General features: G+C 52.9%; 1 protein-coding gene and 1 long non-coding RNA gene across 6 annotated transcripts; one reads left to right on the forward strand and one right to left on the reverse strand.

Annotated features, from left to right (window-relative positions):
* Positions 1 to 510: 510 nt before the first annotated feature.
* Positions 511 to 17,711, reverse strand: RPAP1 (RNA polymerase II associated protein 1). 5 transcript variants are annotated; one of them, XR_003515919.1, is made up of 26 exons: positions 17,662 to 17,711; positions 16,437 to 16,693; positions 15,983 to 16,131; positions 15,612 to 15,701; positions 15,036 to 15,156; positions 14,221 to 14,442; positions 13,156 to 13,335; positions 12,033 to 12,148; positions 11,604 to 11,702; positions 10,445 to 10,546; positions 10,055 to 10,222; positions 9,613 to 9,798; positions 9,165 to 9,299; positions 8,891 to 9,061; positions 8,227 to 8,384; positions 7,614 to 7,772; positions 7,287 to 7,488; positions 6,745 to 6,854; positions 6,247 to 6,442; positions 5,875 to 6,027; positions 5,512 to 5,654; positions 4,189 to 4,945; positions 1,612 to 1,788; positions 1,392 to 1,451; positions 978 to 1,285; positions 511 to 780 (listed from the first exon to the last, which is right to left on the reverse strand). XR_003515919.1 is itself a non-coding variant. In XM_027571947.1 (25 exons), the coding sequence occupies exons 2-25, from the start codon at positions 16,615 to 16,617 to the stop codon at positions 1,136 to 1,138; spliced, it is 4,185 nt and encodes a 1,394-aa protein (XP_027427748.1). In that variant the 5' UTR covers positions 16,618 to 16,693; positions 17,662 to 17,711; the 3' UTR covers positions 787 to 1,135. The 5 variants fall into 5 exon arrangements, 3 of the variants coding, with proteins under 3 accessions (XP_027427748.1, XP_027427749.1, XP_027427750.1); XM_027571947.1 differs by lacking the exon at positions 511 to 780 and having other exon boundaries at positions 787 to 1,285; XM_027571948.1 differs by lacking the exons at positions 511 to 780; positions 17,662 to 17,711 and adding an exon at positions 17,330 to 17,620 and having other exon boundaries at positions 787 to 1,285.
* On the forward strand, positions 10,410 to 14,388 carry LOC113910107. The gene is made up of 5 exons (XR_003515921.1): positions 10,410 to 10,665; positions 10,910 to 10,934; positions 13,749 to 13,920; positions 14,087 to 14,164; positions 14,255 to 14,388. It is a non-coding gene; the product is annotated as an uncharacterized LOC113910107 (long non-coding RNA).
* Positions 17,712 to 18,917: the final 1,206 nt, after the last annotated feature.

The following is an 18,917-nucleotide window of genomic DNA, read 5'->3' on the forward strand; positions in this document are numbered from 1 at the left end:
CACGGGTGGAATGGGGGTTAGTGTCTTTACAAAGAAGACTCAGAGGGCTCCCATGTCCCTTCCGCCATGTGAGGGCTGTCCACAAGCCAGGAAGTGGGTCCTCACTGGAGACCAACTGTGTCAGCACCTTGATCTTGGCCTTCCCAGCCTCCAGAATTGTTAGAAATAAATTTGTTGTTTATAAGCCGCTCAGGCTGTGGTATTCTGTTACAGCAGCCCAAACAGATTAAGATAGACAGGGGCGCCTGGGTGGCTCAGTCGTTAAGCGTCTGCCTTCGGCTCAGGTCATGATCCCGGGGTCCTGGGATCGAGCCCCGCATCGGGCTCCCTGCTCGGTGGGAAGCCTGCTTCTCCCTCTCCCTCTCACCCTGCTTGTGTTCCCTCTCTCACTATCTCTCTTTCTGTCAAGTAAATAAATAAAAATCTTAAAAAAAAAAAAAAAGATTAAGACAGACAGCTACCGCGCAGTCTGGCTTTTGGTTTCTTCATATCTCAGGATAGCAGTTAATGGACTGTAAGGAGACAAGATGCTGACCTCACTAAGGATACTTATACTCCAAGTGGACTGCCGAGAGTCCTTTAAGAAGTACCCCTTCCCAAGAGCATTACCCTGGCCTGGCTCTATTCCAGAACTGGGACCCACACTTTCATTGTCCCACGTGTGGACTTAGGTTTTACTTCCCCCATCTCTCACAGAAGTCCTGCTTCTCCCCTGGGATAATCCATCCCTCCATTACCAATCCTGAAGTACCATGTCTGAAATCAGTCCAAATCAGATTCCTAGGAGATAAAAAAATTTTTTTATTTCACTACACATCTGTAGCATTCATATATCTTGGTCTGGGGCAGGGGAAGGAGAAATGTCCATAGTTTGTCTTAGCCCCAAAAGAGGGGTAAATAGTTAAGTCACCCTTCACTCCCAGTACAGACTCTCAGAAACTGAACTTCAGACATCAGGATATAATGGTAGGGCTCACCCTGCTCCAAAAAAGCTCAAACGGCCTGTTCCCAGGAAGGCAAGTCTTCTGCTCCTGTCTCCTGTGCACCCTTAGTACACAAAATCCTTTTGTCTGGCCAGGCATGTGCTGGTGAACCCCAGCAGAATGTATCCATGTCTTCATCTGTAGCAACTCTACTAGGCCTCTGACACCCCATTCTGGAGCATCCCTGAGGTCAGTCTCTGGAGGTACTGCTGGCGCAGAGAGGGCAACTGGGGATATAGCTCAAAGCCTTCTGGGAGGGCAGAATTAGGGAGCTTATAGTGGAGAAGGTGCCGCCGGAGAACCTGCAAAAAGGGAAGAAACTTTGTGAAGTAGGTACTGAGATCCTGTTGAAATCTCTGCCACCCCCAAGACCTATTTTACCCCCCTCCGGGATGTGCCCCATCCTACCTCATCTGCCAGCAGCCAAGTTTTCTGCAGCAGGCTCCTGCGGGCAGCCTTTACCTCATCCTAGAGGCAGAAGAGGGAGGGAGAGATGGCACTTGGGCCAAGGGCCAAGGGCTGACACCCATCACCGGCCTCATCCGACCCTCCTCTCTTGCCCAGCTGACCCAGAGGCAGCTCAGTCGCAGTCTCTCTTCCTCCCTCTGGAGATGGAGAAGTAACTTACTGAGCTCTTGGGGTCCTGGGAGAAGATGAAGCTGTTGACATGGGCCACGGCCACAGCATAGAGCACAGGGCACCAACGTGGACAGAGAGCACCCGTAACCAGGGCCCGGAAGTAGAGCTGAAGGAGGGCCAGGTTATCTTCAGGAGGCTCTGTATAGTAGTCCAAGGACACAGGCAACTGTGATAGGGGCAATGAGACATGCTGAGGGTGAGGGTGGGAATCTGTATCACAGGACAACAGGGTGGATGCTTGATGGTCACCTGAGCCAAACCATGAGGGCAGAGATAAGGTCCTGGACAGACATCCATTTCTGTCTATCACAAGGACTGAGGTTAAAGACTAAAGAGCTGGGAAGCAAAGGAAACTGGGAAATTGGGAAATAGTAGTGAATTTCTACTGCCTACCACTACTTGTTTAATCTGCTTAAAATTAAAACTTTCAAAATATCACATTCAACTGCTCAATCATATTATGAAACCTTTCAGAAGTTCATTTTCTTTGGACCAGTTAACTCTCTAAAAAAAAAAAAAAATCACTCTTAATTCCATGCAGAAATGATTACGAGAGGGGCACCTGGCTGGCTCAGTTGGTACAACATGCAACTCTTGATCTCGGGGTTGTGAGTTTGAGCCCCACACTGGATGCAGAGATTACTTTAAAAAATAAAAGAAAAGGGTGCCTGGGTGGCTCAGTTGGTTAAGCGACTGCCTTTGGCTCAGGTCATGATCCTGGAGTCCCGGGATCGAGTCCCACATCGGGCTCTCTGCTCGGCGGGGAGTCTGCTTCTCCCTCTGACCCTCCCCCCTCTCATGCTCTCTCTCTCTCTCAAATAAATAAATAAAATCTTTAAAAAAAACACTAAAACCTTTAAATAAAAGAAAAAGAAAAAAATGATTATAAGAGAAAGAGATAGGGCGCCTGGGTGGCTCAGTTGGTTGGGCGACTGCCTTCGGCTCAGGTCATGATCCTGGAGTCCTGGGATTGAGTACCGCATCGGGCTCCCTGCTCAGCAGGGAGTCTGCTTCTCCCTCTGACCCTCCCCCCTCTCATGCTCTCTCTCTCTCTCTCATTCTCTCTCTCAAATAAATAAAATCTTTAAAAAAAAACACAAAAAAAAACTTTAAAAAAAAAAAGAGAGAAAGAGATAAAGTTTATACCCAGTGGTGTTTATCATAGTGTTACTTCAAATAGCAGAAAATTAGAAACAATTGTCATGCCCACCAAGGGGTTCTGATAAAAGGATGCACCTACACAATGGATTATAATGTAATAAAAAATGTTAATTTCTTAGAATATTTAATGATTGGGAAATGCTTATTATGTAATGTTAAACGAAGAAAACATTATGCAGGGATCCCAATTTTATAAAAATATATATTTACATATAAAGACTAAAAAAAGATAAATCAAAATCAAAACAGTTACTGGGCAGTGGGATTATAGATGACCATAATGTTCTTTTTAATTTTTTTTTTCTCCCAAAGATTTTATTTATTTGAGAGAGAGATAGAGCACGAGTAGGGGGAGGGGCAGAGGGAGAAGCAGACTCCCCACTGAGCAGGGAGCCCGATGTGGGGCTTGATCCCAGGCCCCAGAGATCATGACCTGAGCCGAAGGCAGATGCTTAACCGGCTGAGCCACCCAGGTGTCCCTGTTCTTTTGAATTCTTTTTTTTTTTAAAGATTTTATTTATTTATTCAGGAGAGACAGAGAGAGGCAGAGGGAGAAGCAGGCTCCCCGCTGAGCAGGGAGCCTAATTCAGAGCTCAATCCCAGGACCCCGGGATCATGACCTAAGCTGAAGGCGGATGCTTAACCATCTGAGACACCCAGGCGCCCCGTTCTTTTTAATTCTTAAAAATATTTTATATTGTCTTTTTAGTTCTTTATATAACTTATTTTATATACATGTTAAATGTATTTATTAAAACACTTAAGTTTACCAGAATAAGTTATAATGAAAATAAAAAACCAAACCTTAAAAAAGTTAATTCTCTACAGCTTATATGTTTAAAACCCTTTAGCCTGATTTTTGAGGCCCTCTAAGACTTTATTAGCCTTGTTTCCATTAAGTTCCTAAACTGAAATCTGGCTCCTCTGTCTTCCAACCCTGTTATATTCCTTCCTGCCTCTGAGCTTTTGCTGATGGTGCTCCACTAGGGACATTCTGTTCCTTCATCCTCAACATCAAATTCTACCCAACCTTCAGTGCCCAAGTCAATCCCTGCTTCTTCCCCAAAGCTTTCTCCTTACGGGAAGCCCACTTTGATCCTTCCCTTTCCTGAATCCTGGCCTAACATCTAAAATGTGAATAATTTAGAACTATATTGGTCTTTACTACGTCTCTTATCTAGACTGTGGCACCGAGCAATGAGTTGTGGCTTGTTAATAATAACCAATACATACTGTATGCCAGATACCCTGTTAAACTCTTTTCATGGATTCTCTTAATCTCCTCAAAATTCCCCAGAAGTAAAATTAGAAACCTGAGGCCCACCAAAGCTCCCCACTGCTCAGGACTGCCCCCCAGGCCCAGTACAGGAAGGCCATGGCAGGCTCTGCTGGGCTGAGAAAGTACCTGGGTAAGAGGCAGGCCCAGAGCTCGCAAGGCTCCCACATGCTCCCCGAAGAGGGCGAGGCGCAAAGTGACGCTGAACCGGCGCTGCAGGGGAAGGAGAACCAGGGCTCCAAAGAGGTGGTCCCCATAAGAGACAGCCTCAAAATGCTCCAGGAAGCTGGCATAGAGGTCAGGGAAAGATGCCAGGCCAGGAAGTGGGCAATCCAGCTTGAGGTCCGGCAGGACCTTAGGCTGGCAGAGCCGGGCCAGGAGGGCGGCCACCAGATGTCGTACTGGGGTCTCCCGGAACAGTTCGCTGTCCACCAGGAACACACACATGAGCCGTGCCAGGCGGGCGGCAGGAGGCACGGCCCAGAGGGCCTGGGGGCGCCAGCTCTCCAGGACTAGCACCCACTGCAGAGCCCGCAGAGCCGTGCCTACAGTGTCAGCAGGAGGGAGCCCCGAGGGAGCGTCTGAGGCCTGGTGGTAGAGACGGATCAGTGGCAGGAAAGGCCAGTCGGTGGGCAGCAGCGGCTCCTTAGGCACAGGGAGCAGCAGGCCTGGGACTCGCTGGAGCTCCCCTCGGTACAAGGCCTGTGAGGCCAGCAGGCTGGCTCGGGCCAGAGAGCAGTGGGTCAGGTAGCAGCTGCGGATGCTGGGGAGGTCCTGGCAGGCCTGAGCCAGCAGAATCCCTCGCCCACACCCTGAGTCCTTGCCGCTCCCTAAGGACAGCCGGTCAGAGAAGTCGGCTGCCTCCGGACCCCCTGATGCTCTTTCCCTGCAACAGAACCCAAAGGGCAAAAGTGAGCGCTCAAACCACAGCGCTCCGAACGCCATGCCGGCTCTCCAGGGCTTCCCAGGGGCCCCAGGTCCAGTCCTGCCCCTCCGTGTTCCCTAATCACTAGCTGCAGTCGGGAGGGTGGGCACCACAGTCTGCTGCTTAGGGCCAGGCTGACGGGGCTTCTCTGGGCCTGTTTCCTCACAGTAAAATGGGGATGATAATACAATCTCACAGTACAGAGGAAAAACAACAGAAATACTTAAGAAGCGGCCAGGTACAGAGTCAGCACTCGGTCCCTGCTAGCTGTTCCGTGTGTACAGCGAATTCATACGCCACTTCTTAGCCTGATGGTCACTCGGAAATCTCATTATTATAATTCTCTAGTGTGGTTATCTTCATCCCCGCTTTACTGATGAGAAATGGAAACTCTGACACGTAAAGCACGATCCATAGAAGAAAGCGGATTAAACCCAGGTCTCCTGGCTCCGAATTCAGGGCTCCTCCGTCAACAACCACAGCAGCCTCTCAAAGGGCTGAGCTGATGTCACCAACCCTGGACTCACGGGAGGAACTCCAGACGGAATACACAGCTCAGCAGTAGCTCATGGGCAAGGTGCTCACTTCCAGGCAACAGTCGGCCCAGCAGGGCCAAGACCATACTATGATGGAGGGCAGCGTTGATTGCCAGATCTGGCTGGACTGTTGCCTGTGAACAGAGAAGCGGGGGGTTGGGCGGGGGTGTGAGAGGGGACAGAGCAGAGAGATGTGGGGTTACGTGCAGAGAGGATAGCTGCACAGACCCTGGGCATGTCTAGAGCAGAGGAGCATGTGCATGGATTGCCGGAAGTAGCACGGGTTCCAAAAAGCTGGCGGGGGGGGGGATGGGGGGGAAAGGACAGAGGTATGGGGGGCTGGGGTGTACCCACCGCTCTCTGGGCCAGGATGAGTGCCAGGTATTGCAGGTGGTACTCATGGCGCAAGGCCCACGCAGAGAAGGGTGTGAGGTATGGGGCAGCCATGGGAGCCAAACACTGGAGGAAGTAGTTCTGGAGTCCTGGCGCGGCCAGTACGGCAGCCAGCTGAACAAAAGCAAGCTTGTTCAGATCTAAAGGTGACTTTGATCTTTCCTGGGGTTCCTCAGGTGGCTGCCCCCTCCCCAGAGAAACTCACAGAAATGGGGGCTGGCAGGGAGACACCTCCCTTCCCCAAGTGGTACCTTTTGCTCTGACTCTTCCCATCTTGGCCCTCCATGCCCCCCCCACCCCCGCCTGACCCCTAACCAGGTGCCTAGGTCTCACCTGGTCACATAGCCCTTTGTGGATCCGAGCCAAGGTGTTGAAAAGAGAGAGAAGGGCAGTGAGGAATGGGAATGGTGAGGCTGAGCCAGCCAGACTGAGAGAGGGGTGGCCTCCTGTGCTGCCCAGTGACACGAGGCTGGGGAGAGCTTCAGGGGCCCGAACACAAAACTGCGGGTTGCAGAGAGGGGAGCAGCTCCTGGAGGCAGAATGAAGAAGCTGAGGGGGGCTCTGGCCTGATATGTGCCAGGCTGGAAAAGAGCTGCTTGGTCAGAGACCAAGGCCAGTAGGAACCTGGCTACGTAGACCAGCACCCACATTCCTCAGAGCCCTCAAGTGCTGCCTGCTAGGGATTCAGGTTTCCTCTGGCTGAGAGGTTCTACTCAGGATGGATGAGGGAGCTAGGCCTAGGAGTCCCAGAGGGAGAGAAACGGCCTCTTCCCTACTACCCCTACCCCCCAACCACAACCCCTCCCACCCCCCCCCCCCCAGAGTACATACCCAAGAGAATCCCACAGGCTGCTCAGAGTGGGTGTGCACAGCAAGGGTAGCAGCAGGCTCTCCGACAGGCGCTCCATATCCTGAAGCCAATCCCCTGGGCACAGGCTTGGCTGGAGAACCAAGGGGCTCACTGAGCTGACAGCCCAAGACACCCATTCTCCTAGACCCTGGGTCCCCAGGCCAAGCCTATTACTCTAAGAGCCCAAGAGTCAGGGTTTGGAGGCTTCTGCCTTCTGACCCTCTGGAGAGAGAAAAGACCCCGAGGTTGCTCCGTCACCCACTGTACTCAGAGCATGGAAGGCTCTGAGACAGAGCCGCTGCTTGGGGGTCTCTGGTCCCCACCAACACAGCTCCTTGGCAGCTCCAATGGATGTGAAGAGAGAAAAAGGAAGAAAGGTGGGAGGAATAAGGCGGAGAGTAGGAAAAAGTGGAATGGGGAAATAAGGGTGGAGAAGTGGAAACGGAGAGGGAGATAGAGGGTGGTGTGTGAAGAGGGAGGCAGGCACCCAGGGCACAGAGGAAGGCGGGCAGGCCACACTCACCTGCTGGCTCCAGGCTTGGTAGTATGCATCCAGGAAGAGCAGGCAGGCAGTGGGCACTGGGCTCAGGGCCTGCCACATCTCAGGTCTGGGCAGCAACTTCAAGGTCTGTCTTAGACAGGGCTCCACAAGAGGCTGGAGCCCGGACACCTGTGTCCAAGTGATCGAGGAAGGGGTGGCCGACACACTGGCCCCAGCAGCATCACTACAGGAGTGCCAGAACGGGTCACAGTGAAGGTCTGGCTGTCTCGACGCCCCCACAAGCTCTACCCACCCTCTCCCTCTGGAGGAGTGCTTCTGCCTGTTCCGGAGCTCAGAGCTACAACCCACCTGCTGGGCTCAGGCGCGGTGCTGCTGGCGGCCAGGGTCAGCTGGGCGAGGAGAGTGAGCAAGGAGGCTATCCGCTGCACCGACAGGGGCCGAGGGGGCTGGGTGCTGAGCTCCGCTGGCACAGCCTGCAGGGCCCGCATCAGCACTGGGTACAGCTCCCTGGGGAAGAACAGTTATTGTCTTTTGGAGACCCTGGACGTGGAGACGGAAGACACAAGGCAGGGCACTGCCCCAGGAATCTGCAGGCTGCTTAAGGAAGCTCAGGAGGGAGAGGCTCCAGGGCTGGGCACTCTTAGAAGGCTTCAGAGGGAAGGAAGGCTGGGGGCCGAAGGGAAAGAGGTAGACCTTCCAGGCCTCCTCCCAACAGGGGATTTAAATTGGATTTCAGCAAGCTGCTAAGGCTGTTGTGCACAGAATGTGGTTACCTCAGCTTTGTTCTACTATCCCACTGGCTAGTCCTGGCCCCCAGGCTTTCTTCATTCCTCCCAGAATCCTCTCCTCATTTTCAGCCTCCCTCTGAGCCGGACACCTTGAGCAAGGCTGGGTCATCAGATGAGGCCCGAGTGCAGAACTGGAGGGATCTACAAAGGAGCCTCCTCCCGTCTCTCCTCACCTGTAAAGGTCACCTCCCTGGCCATAGGAGGCAGCCACAGCCCACAGACGGAAGGCCTCAGTGCTCAGCGTCTCGGCTTCCTCTGGGGGCAAGGCCATTTCCTGGGGAGCCTCTGCTATAAAGCGGCACAGGTGGCTCCGGAGATCAAAGCTGCTCAACTGAGGGCAAGAGGGCAGAGTCTGGACATCCCATTCCCCTGGGGGCCCAAGTGGCCTCAGGTTCTCTTACTATGGCGATGGCCTCAACTCAGCCCGTTCCAGGCCCCTCTTGGGCCACGGGGTCTTAACTGTGGGCCAGGATGAAACTACCTCATCCATCCCTCCCTCCCTCCCCTCCTTCCTTTCAGCGAGCACTTGCTAGGCACCTTTTCTAGGGTGACTTGGCTATGGGTGATGGATGCCCATCTCTATGTGGCTCTTCTGGTCTGGGTCCAGGGAAGAGGGAGCCCTCCCTTCAGGTAACGAAAGCACAGTAGGCCTATAGGATACACCAGACTCCAGGTGACTAGGTTCCTGGCTGGTGGTTCCTGTTGCGTTTCAGAGCAACTGGATCAGAGATGAAGAGGAAGATGGCGTGAGCCAGTTACCCGGAGTCCAGAGGCCATGCTTAGACCCCAACCAGCCCGGTCATAAGGCCCTCATCCCTTGACCTTTGTCCTGCTCACCAGCCGGGCAGCAATATTCCTACCAGCCGAGGCCAGGACACGAAGTAGTTTCATGGCAGTGGCACAAGGCATTTTGTGTAGACTGGGGGCAGGCCCCGCCCCTATGGGGGACCAGCTAGTGGGCAGGAACTCTCGAACCACGGTCTCTATTAGCCGAGGGCACTCCAGGACCTGTGGGGGACAGGAAGAAAAGGGAGGCAGGGAGGCTGAGGGTCAGGCCCAGGCTCAGCTAGGCTCTTTGCCCAGTCCTTGTCTCCTTCTCTCTCTTTCTCACCCTTGTGGCTGACTCCAGGGAATGCCGGGCCAGACGGATGAGCACAGCCAGGATGTCCAGGACCACAGAAGGTGCGGGGCAGGTCACCTCTAGCACGTAGCGCAGCCGAGGCAGCAGGTTGGTAGCCAGAAGCCCCTGGTGATCAGAGAGATAAACCCAGTGCAAAACGCAGCTGGGCCCCCAGCCTTGATGACCCTTCTTGCCTAAGATGTGCTTGCCTATGGGGGCACTGAGGTGGTGCAGTAGGTTGAGCATCCGACTCTTGATTTTGGCTCAGGTCATGATCTCAGGGTTGTGGGATCGAGCCCCACATCGGGCTCTGCCCTGGGCATGGAATCTGCTTGGATTCTCTCTCTCTCTCGCTCTGTACCACCCCCCCCGCCGACCCCAAAAAGATGTGCTTGCCCTCAAGGTCGTGGGACAGGTGCAGCTGCCCCAGCATCTTTACCTTGATGACGTCATGTCGAGCCAGGTCAGATGGAGGCTGGCTTCCTTCCTCAGGGCTCTTCCTTTTTGCTTTCTCTGCTGGAAGTTCTTCATCTTCCTCCTCATCGTCCTCCTTGTCTTCCTGGCTGGGCATCAGAGGGAACACCAAAGCTCCATGGTACCAGGAGAAGGTGCTGTCGAGGAGCTCCTGCCATAGGGAAGAGAAGGGTGGGAAGAAGAGGAAGGAGTCAGGCCCGGAAAGAGGGCCCAGGAGTAGTCAGCAGAAACCTCACACCAAGAATAGAAAGGCAAGGCTGCTGGGCTTTGGGGCTCTTAGGAGAGAAGACAGTGACACTGCCATCCCGTTCTCTGCTCTGCTTGGCAAAGCCTTTGCAGGGAGGGTGTGCCCAGCAGCAGGGGCAGGGACCCTGATGCCTCAAAGCCCCATTGCTATCTCTGCGTACCTCATCTCCAGGAGCCACCAGCAGAGCCCGAAGAGCCCGGACGGCAGCTGCGATGACCCCATCCACTCTGTCATCCAGGGAGAAGCGCAGCAGGAAGAGGAAACCAGCATCCAAAAGGAGGCGCAAGACACTGCCCACTAGCCGGTCCCCAAACTCACCAGCCTGGGCCTTGGGGACAGGGGAAAACCTTGCTGGAGTTGTTGAAGTTACAAAGTCTCTGTCCTAAACCCTTCATTTGCCCACCTATGACCCTGGGTTTGTCCCATTCCCAGTCTGCCCCAGAGAGAGCTGCTGTATGGGCTCCTGGGCTCGAACGAAAAGGACAGGAGGTGGGGAAGTCCAAGGTTGGGGTCGGAGAGGGTGAGGCATGGGGGCAGGCAGTCCACTCACCCTGCCGATGACCTGGGCCAACACGTGCAGGGCTAATGCTCTCTGCTGGGACACCTGGCTGCGCGTCAGGTGGAAGAGCTCCTGCAGGGAGTACCCTGCTCTCTGGGGCAGGGACAAGATGTCAGAAGGAGCCAACACACAGGGCAGCACCCCCCAACTAATACACAGAAACCCCTATATTCTAGGCACTGAGTTAGCTGTCAAGGGGAAGACAAAGTTAAGTAAGTAATATCTTTTGCCTCTTTTTTTCTTTTTTTTTTAAGATTTTATTTATTTGACAGAGAGAGACAGCGAGAGAGGGAACGCAAGCAGGGGGAGTGGGAGAGGGAGAAGCAGGCTTCCCACTGAGCAGGGAGCCCGATGTGGGGCTCGATCCCAGGACCCTGGGATCATGACCTGAGCCAAAGGCAGACGCTTAACGACTGAGCCACCCAGGCGCCCCTCTCTTGCCTCTTCTCTCCATAGATGGATCCTCAAACTGGTAAAGAAGGTAAGATTTGCACACAAGTAACCACGGCATAAAGCAGAAAGGGAGGAATGCAGTAATCCGTGTTTAACTTGCAACAAGAGAATAGGAGAGAGAGAAAAGGGGGATATGGAAAAGTAATGTGGTCTCAGCAGGTGGGTGGAGCTTCCATGGCCTGGAGGTCCTTGATCGCACGCTGTATGTGAGGAGGGAGAGCACCACAGTGGTGTTGCAGGGGTGAGAAGGCAGAGCTCTAGGGTCAGCAGGGAAAGACTGCTGAAGGACTGTCTTGCCAGGCTAAGCAGCCATGACGATTCTGTGAGCAGAAGGGAGCCAGGAAACTTTCCAAGGCAAGGCAAGGCATGGCCTGGGCTGGGCCAGAGGGAATCAGTATGGCAGCCCCATGATGGATGGATGGGAAGACATGGCGACTGAACAAAGAGGGAGCAAGCCTCTTCTCGAGAAAGTACCAGGGGAGGTGACAGACGTAAAACTGGCAAGTTCAGGCAACTGACTGGAATGCGAAGGAACGAGGAGAAACATTTTGAGCCTAAGAACCTATGGACAGCAAGGCCATGAAATGGAATAGGCTACACAGAAGGTCCAAGGTAACTGACCAGAGGTCCTCTTCCATATGGTTGATAAAAGCACTTGCTGAGAGCTGCCCAGTCCTCCCTAGGCCCCATGCCTCACCTCTGCCTCTTCTCCATGGTGGTGCAGGCCCAGATGGGTGGGCAGGTCCACATCGGGGGCCAGTAGCTCTCCCTGAAGATTAAATCGGGCCTGCATCCTCTAATGGGAAGAGAAAAAAAGACTATAGGCTGGGGACATGGCAACTTCCCTATACGCACTCCTCGCCTTTCATCCCAGACCTCGGTCCTGATTCTACCCGGGAGTGGAAATGGAACTCCCTTGACCCCAGGGGCCAGGCAGGCTGATGAGGAGAGGAGGAGTGCAAAGGAGAAATGTTCCTCAAGCTCCAGGGAAGAAAAGGGCCCGAGTTCAGGTGCAAGAGCATGGGGGAGAGAGGGCAAGGGGACATGGAGAAGTGATGTGGCCTCAGAGCTTCCACGGCCACTCCCAGCCTGCTCCACCCCTTGCAGGCCAGTTGGCCCTCCTTACCTCCTGCGTCCGCTGCCTCCGGAGCGGAGGCAGATCCTGGGTCCAGTGGAGCTTCTCCAGCTCCACGGTGTCCATGTGCACCCATTCTTTGTGGGGGGTCACAGGCAGTGCCAGAGCTAGGAAGATGGAAGCAGAACAGTATTCCCTAAGGAGCTCAGCTCACTGATACCTGGGGTCCCAGCCATTACCCCGCAGCTGCCACATCTACCTCTGCCCAAGGCTCTGGCAGCCTCTGCCTTTAGTTAGACTTAGGTGGCACAGCCCAGGGGCTGGACTCCTGGGAACTGGGCGGATAGCTCAGATACGGCAGAACACACCTAGTCCTGGGCTCTAGCCCGCTGCTGACCCCACGTACTTGCTGGGAGGGGCAAGAGAAAGAGCAGAAGGTAAAGAAGAGGAGAGAGAAGGAGCAGAGGAGGAAGGGAGGACCATAGGTATCAGGGAAAACACAGTTCTCCACTGCCTAGTGCTGACCTTCTAAAGAAGCAGGGGAGTGGGGCAATGAAGGGCAGCGATCCTGCTTCTGCGGGGCAAGATACAGAAACACACCTCTGGAACATTCTCCTCCTTCTCCCTCAACCCCCACCTGACCTGCTCAGCTGGCCTGGAGCTCCCTGAGGGGCAGGAGGTTCCTGGCTTTCATAATCCAATTTCTTCTTTTGTGAATTACTAATAAAATAATCCAGGTCCTGGGAAATGAGTGCTCCCACTGGCCTCTCTGCTTTAGGTCTGGCATGTTTGTTAAGACCTGCATCAGCCTCTTCTTCCATCGCCCTGGCCCTGCCATCTCCCCCACAACATGGATAGCAAAAGGCAGAAAACTGTGGGGTGGACGGAGCCAGAGCTGGGGCAGCTCGTGTAAAGGCAGGGTGGAGATGATCTGCTGGGGGAGGGTCCAGCCGTCACGCCCTGCTGCCACTTCCCAGGAGAAAGGGACAAGGAGCAGGAACAGGACAAGAAAACAGGAAGCATACGTAGAAAGAACATACACATCAGCAAATGAAGACTGACGTTAGATGTCCAAGGACAGAGAAGATTCTCTCGTTTTCCATCCGCCAGGCCTAGGAGAAGGGTTACTTTCCTCCACTTCTATTCCCCCAAAGATGTCCCCCTTCCTCCAAACCTGGGGCTCCTGGATCCAGATCATCTTCCTGTCTGGGCTCCCTCGCAGAAGTTGGCACAAGGGGTTTGTCTCCAGTGACCTCAGCAGAGTGTCCTCCTGGTCTCTGCTGCTCTGTGGCCTTCTCTGCTGCTTGCTCATGGGTGCGGTTGGGAGACGTCAAGAAGGCGACCACGTTGGGATCTAGAGAGGATGGAAGGGAGAGCAGGTGGTGGCAGATCCTCGCCGGCTCGTGTGGACCTGACACCTGCCGAATACTGCCTATCTACTGGTGCCCCAGCCAGGACAAGCCCCTTCCCACCCCTGGCCTGAGCCCCCTGGGCACTCCTGGGGCCTCAATGACCCACACCTGTCACTGGGGCCTGCCCACCCACCCTTCTCTCCATCCTTCACAGTCCCCTGGCCCACCCAGGTTCCTGACCATCCCTGTGCTTGGCTTCAGGTTAGAGGCACAAAGGAAGTGACTGTGGAATAAATGAATGAATGTCGACTAGAGCCAAAGAGAAGGCATTTAGGGGAACAATTTCTTTCACTTTCAGCTAATTTATTTACGCACAAATATTTACTAGAACCTAACCTAAGTACTCTCTATGAAGGTGCCAGGTACAGAATTTTGGACAAGACTGACTCGGCTCGGTGCTGCTGTCGTGGTGAACGGAAACCAGGAAGGAGGTACGGCACGGCAGAGCATCGCACACAGAGCATTGCCACAGCCGTACCAGAGAGGGCACAGCCGTGATACAACGCACGTTACCCTGGAGTAGTACGGTACACACAACAGAGTGGTTGAAAGCAGGGCCTGGCAGACCCAAGAGACCTGGGTTTACATCTCATCCATGTTCCTTACCAGCCCTATGACCCGGGGGAGAGTTTCAAGTTGTGAGACTCAGGTTTTTTTCCTAAGTAAATGAAGCTAGTACTATCTACCTTACAGGAACTGTCTGCGGACAGAATGAAATAACGCATTCAACAACCCAGCCAAAGGCCTGGCCCTTGCAGGAAGCCTTCAGCAGTAAGTGGCTGCCCCTTCCGAGCCCAATCCCGGCAGGAAGGCCCAGCGTGCCATACCGAGCTGAGCCAGCAACCGCTGCTGCTCCCGCAGGATCTCGTCAGGAGCCATGGCTTGCAGTTTTGCTACGTTCTCTTCATGGATGGTCCGGGCTTCCTGCTCAGCATCCTGGCTCCTGAGCCCCTTCCCTGTGACCAGATGGGGTCCCTGGAAGCCGCGGCTGCCCCACGGAAGCTGGCAGCCCTGCTCCCGAGGTGTGAGTGCCTCACAGGACACAGTCCCTGGAAGAAGTGTATCATCAGTTTCATGGCCTTGCCCCAGCCGGGCCTTCTGGCCCTCGTCCCTAATCCCATTAGCCCTGGAGACAGATGGAGGACCCAGAGATTTCCCGGGCACAGAGTGGAGACACCCCTTTATCCCTCCGTAACACAAACACAGGTTGGATTGGGTAGAGATCTCTCCACTCATTTTGCCCCTTTCTGAGGGATGTTAGGGAAACATCCTACTTTCTGACTCTTCTCTTGGATCTCCATGTAGCTGTCTGCTTCCAGAAGACTTCCCCCTGCTCTTCTGCTAATAATTTGCATCATTAAAGGAATCTTGGTCTACATCTTTATTTTACAGTCTCTGATAAATACCTCTGTCTCCTCCTTCCTCCTAGGATCGAATAATGGCCAGCATTCTCCCTGCACCTAAGACCCAGATGTAGACGCAAGCCACCCATACTCAATACTGTAAGTGGGGATAAGGGACAGCTTTCTCTTTAGATGGCTCAAATGCCATCTAAATATGCCTTCCTGTCTGATGCAGGGAAGACATACACCCCAAGGTGACTCTAAAAGGCCAAGCCCAAGTCTCTTCAACCCCAGTTTACCTTCTGGTGGATCCAGGGTAGACACAGCTTCTCTAACTGGTGGGACCCTGGCTTCAGACGCTCTCTTTGCTGCAATTTCTTGGGCAAAGATGCTTCTCTTACCAGACATTGCAGACTTCCCCTATGGGGCAAAAAGAAAACTCAGGTGACGGATGCTCACTACCCCATTTTCCTCTCAACCTCTGCACACTAAGGCCACTGGAACAAAGAGATAAAAGGGACTTGCTTAATCTCCAAGGGTCACAACCCTAGTCCTCAGAAAAAGCAGGGCTCTATAGGAGGACAGGTCTTGAAGTCTGACAAACTTGGGTTGGATTTCTGGTTCTTCTATTAGATGTGTGACATTGGACAAGTTACTTATCTTTTCAGCGTCTCAGTTTCCTCAACTGAAAAATGGGGATGATGATACCTACCTTACACGGTTGTTATGAGGATTAAGTAATGTGTGTAAAGTGCTTAGCATGGTGCTGCCTTAACAAGAAAATTGCTTAACATTATTCAGATTATCTGCCTGAGGAAGATGCACTATGAGGCTCACCTAATGTCTCCTAAGTACCATCTAAGCACCTTGCCTACCTGTCTCTCCTGTGAGCGATGGAACACAGGAGGGAAAGCAACCCCACTGGGCACAGGCAGATTCACTGCCACTGAACTTGTATCTCGTTCCTGCAGCAACAAAGCACAAAGTAGTGAAGATACTGAGATCTCCCCAGACTGGGCACTATCCCACTAACCCCAATTCTGTACAACTAGAATCTCTCTCTAGAGAGTTCTGAATCCACGTTGCTTCTTTGGGCACAGTGATTCTAAAGCAGCCCCAAACTGACTGCAGGGGGTTAAAGTCCCACCTTTCTGGAATCAACCTCTACTCATACGGCTCACCACTCCCACCCACTATCCTTGCTGCCCCAGGATGCCGCATCCCACTCAACCAGGGTGAGACGCACAATAATCTTAGTCAAGACGGCAGTGATGTGCTGATCGTGCCTGTTCAGCCTCTCTTCGGGGTCTTCATGTTCAGGCAGGGGGCAGCCGGGGTTGGGTCTAGCTCTCTTTGGGGGAGCAGGAACTAAAGCCGGGGGCGAATCTGGGAGATCTGAGAAAGAAAAAAACCCGGATGTGAGGATACTCATTCCTTCCCAGGAAGAGACTGAGGGCAGGAGGAAACCAAAGAGAGAAAGGCAGCTGCTGTGGGGCCCTGGCTCAAGCTGTGTCACCTTGGGCAAGATATTTAACCTCTGCGAACCTCAGTTTCTTCATATGTAAAATGGGGCTGCAGGAACAGAGACTATGCAGGGTCTGAAATAATGATGGGGGAAAATCCAGCCACATTAGGAAGAGGGAGAGGACGCTGAGGCCATACCCTCTCTCCTTCTCAGCCTCACACCCACAGCCACTCACTGTCCAGTGTCACCACATCCCGACGATCCTGCAGCAGAGGCTGGTCTGGGTTAGAGTTGCCACCTCCCCTATTTCCTTTCTTCACCAGTTGTACTGCTGGAGCTGCACCAGTTGCAAGAAACTGACTCTGGAAGCGCAGCAGGTCCACCTCCGACTCCCCTGGCTTTGGTCTCGACAGCATCTCGACACTCCAGCTGCCTCTCTTGTGCAATTTTTTCCAGCACTGCTTTGGTGTGGGGATTCCCTCTCATTCAACCCTACAAACAATAAAGCTGTTGGGCCCTCTGCAAGTGAACCCTGATTCTCTTTATTGTGCATCAGAAAAGACACTTCTGGGGCGCCTGGGTGGCTCAGTCGTTAAGCATCTGCCTTCGGCTCAGGTTGTCATCCCTGCATCGGGCTCCCTGCTCGGCGGGAAGCCTGCTTCTCTCTCTCCCACTTCCCCTGCTTGTGTTCCCTCTCTTGCTGTCTCTCTGTCAAATAAATAAATAAAATCTTAAAAAAAAAGACACTTCCTAGGTTCACATCAAGTCATTCTTTCTCATTCATACCTTATTGCCATTCCCTCCCTATTTAGGCCTCCTTGATGTCATCAGCCTAATAATATTTACTGCCAACTGAAGATTGTTTACAATGTGTGGATGATAAAAAGTCTCAGGAACAACTGTAGGGAATCTAAGAAAAATAACATCAGGAGCCAGGCGGATAGGGAGTAATGATTCTGTATCAAACTGGAGAGAATATGCCTGGCCTAAAGGTGTTCAAATTATTAAAAACAAAAAACAAAAAAACCTTGGGCTTACAAAAGATCAACATATAAAAATCATCTTTATTTCTATACACTAGCAAAAAGAACAATCAGAAAATGAAATTAAGAAAACAATGTCACTTACAATCGCATCAAAAAGAGCAAAACACTTAGGATTAAATTTCACCAAAGAAGTACAAGACTTGTACACTGTCGGGCCGGACAACTGCCCCTAGGGTTCTGCCGTCGCGGACATTTTGGACCACCCGATTCAACAGAGAAATCACCGAGTCTCAGCTTATGCAGCCTGCGGATGGAGGGCCGTGGCCGGGATATCCACACCGAAAAGGCCGCGGCCACTCCAATGTAGAGCAAAGACGCTCGGGGAGGCTCCCACAAAGGAACTGGATATCCTGTACCAGAGCCCTCCGCCGGGGAACCCTGAGGTCCGTTCCTCCTGCGTAACCCCTTACTTACCTTAGGACCGCCCGGGCGCCGCCATCTTGCCCCGCAAGGGCCGCGCTTCCGCCGCCACCAGATTCGAGCTTCCGCCCCGCAGCCCAGCCCCGCCTCTCCCTGGTCTGGCTCCACCCCCTCTGGGGTTTGCCGGCTTGGCGCCAGGACACACACCCCCTTTTAAAAAAAAGTTTATTTATTTAAGTAATTTCGACGTCCTATGTGGGGCCTAGCTCCACCCCGAGATGGAGAGTCAGGTGCTCTTCCGACTGAGCCAGCCAGGTGCCCCTGCGCTCGGAACCCTTGAGCGCGAATATACTCGGCTAGCCCTGCCCTACCCCACCACGTAAGCTCTATGCTGGCACTCAAGACACTCATCCTTCGGATGTGCAGCAGGCATGATGAGGCCCTTCTGCACATACGACACCCGTGACAGAGGCAGTGTAGTTCAGACAACCCCTCTGCATTCACCAGCCCGGATAATCACATCCTAAACCCAGCACCCAAGCTCGTGGGCAGCACCCAGACACCAGCACACACCAAGATGACCTCCCCACTGCGTTTATGGGTGAGCAAGAAGGTAAGCATGTAAAAGGAAAGGCGAGGCTTAAGGGAAGAAACTCTGTAGGAATGGCAGTGGTGAGAAGAGAGAAGAAAACAGCCTCATTGTCCACAGGGTGATCCCCTTCATGAGCATCCCGCCTTTGTTCATGCAAGTGTCTCTTCTTGGAAATCCTCCCTTTCTTCTCTCCCACCCCCTACCCCCAAAGTCTTTCTCTTCCTTTAAGGCCTAGCTAGAGTGAACTCTAAAACCTCTGCCAACCAGGCCTATTCACTGAACTTTCCTTGGAATACTCCATTGTACCACTTGTGTGGCTTGTTGGGGATGCACTGCCAATTATCAACTATCACTGGTCACCTTTTCACAAGCATATGTGCTGTTCTCTTGCATAGACTGTGAGTTCCTTGGGGGCACCAGGCCTTCTTTTTTTGCATCTGTAGTGCTCAGCACCCAGCATATTGCCATAAATTTAGGACTTTAGCAAATCATTGCTTCACTGAAGGCCATCTTAGGGCAGCCAGTGTTAGTCCATTGGTTCTCAAACTTTAGCAGGCATCAGAATCACCTTAAGGGCTTGGTAAAACAGATTACTGGGCCTCACCCTCAAAAGTTTCTGATTCAGTAGGTCTTGGACAGGATCCAAGAATTTGCATTTCTAACAAGTTTCCAGGTATTCTATATGATCCTTCTTTAGTTCTCTTGGTCTCAACTGCAG

The sequence above is a fragment of the Zalophus californianus genome, chromosome 6 (assembly GCF_009762305.2).
Source record: "Zalophus californianus isolate mZalCal1 chromosome 6, mZalCal1.pri.v2, whole genome shotgun sequence".
Taxonomy (NCBI): domain Eukaryota; kingdom Metazoa; phylum Chordata; class Mammalia; order Carnivora; family Otariidae; genus Zalophus; species Zalophus californianus.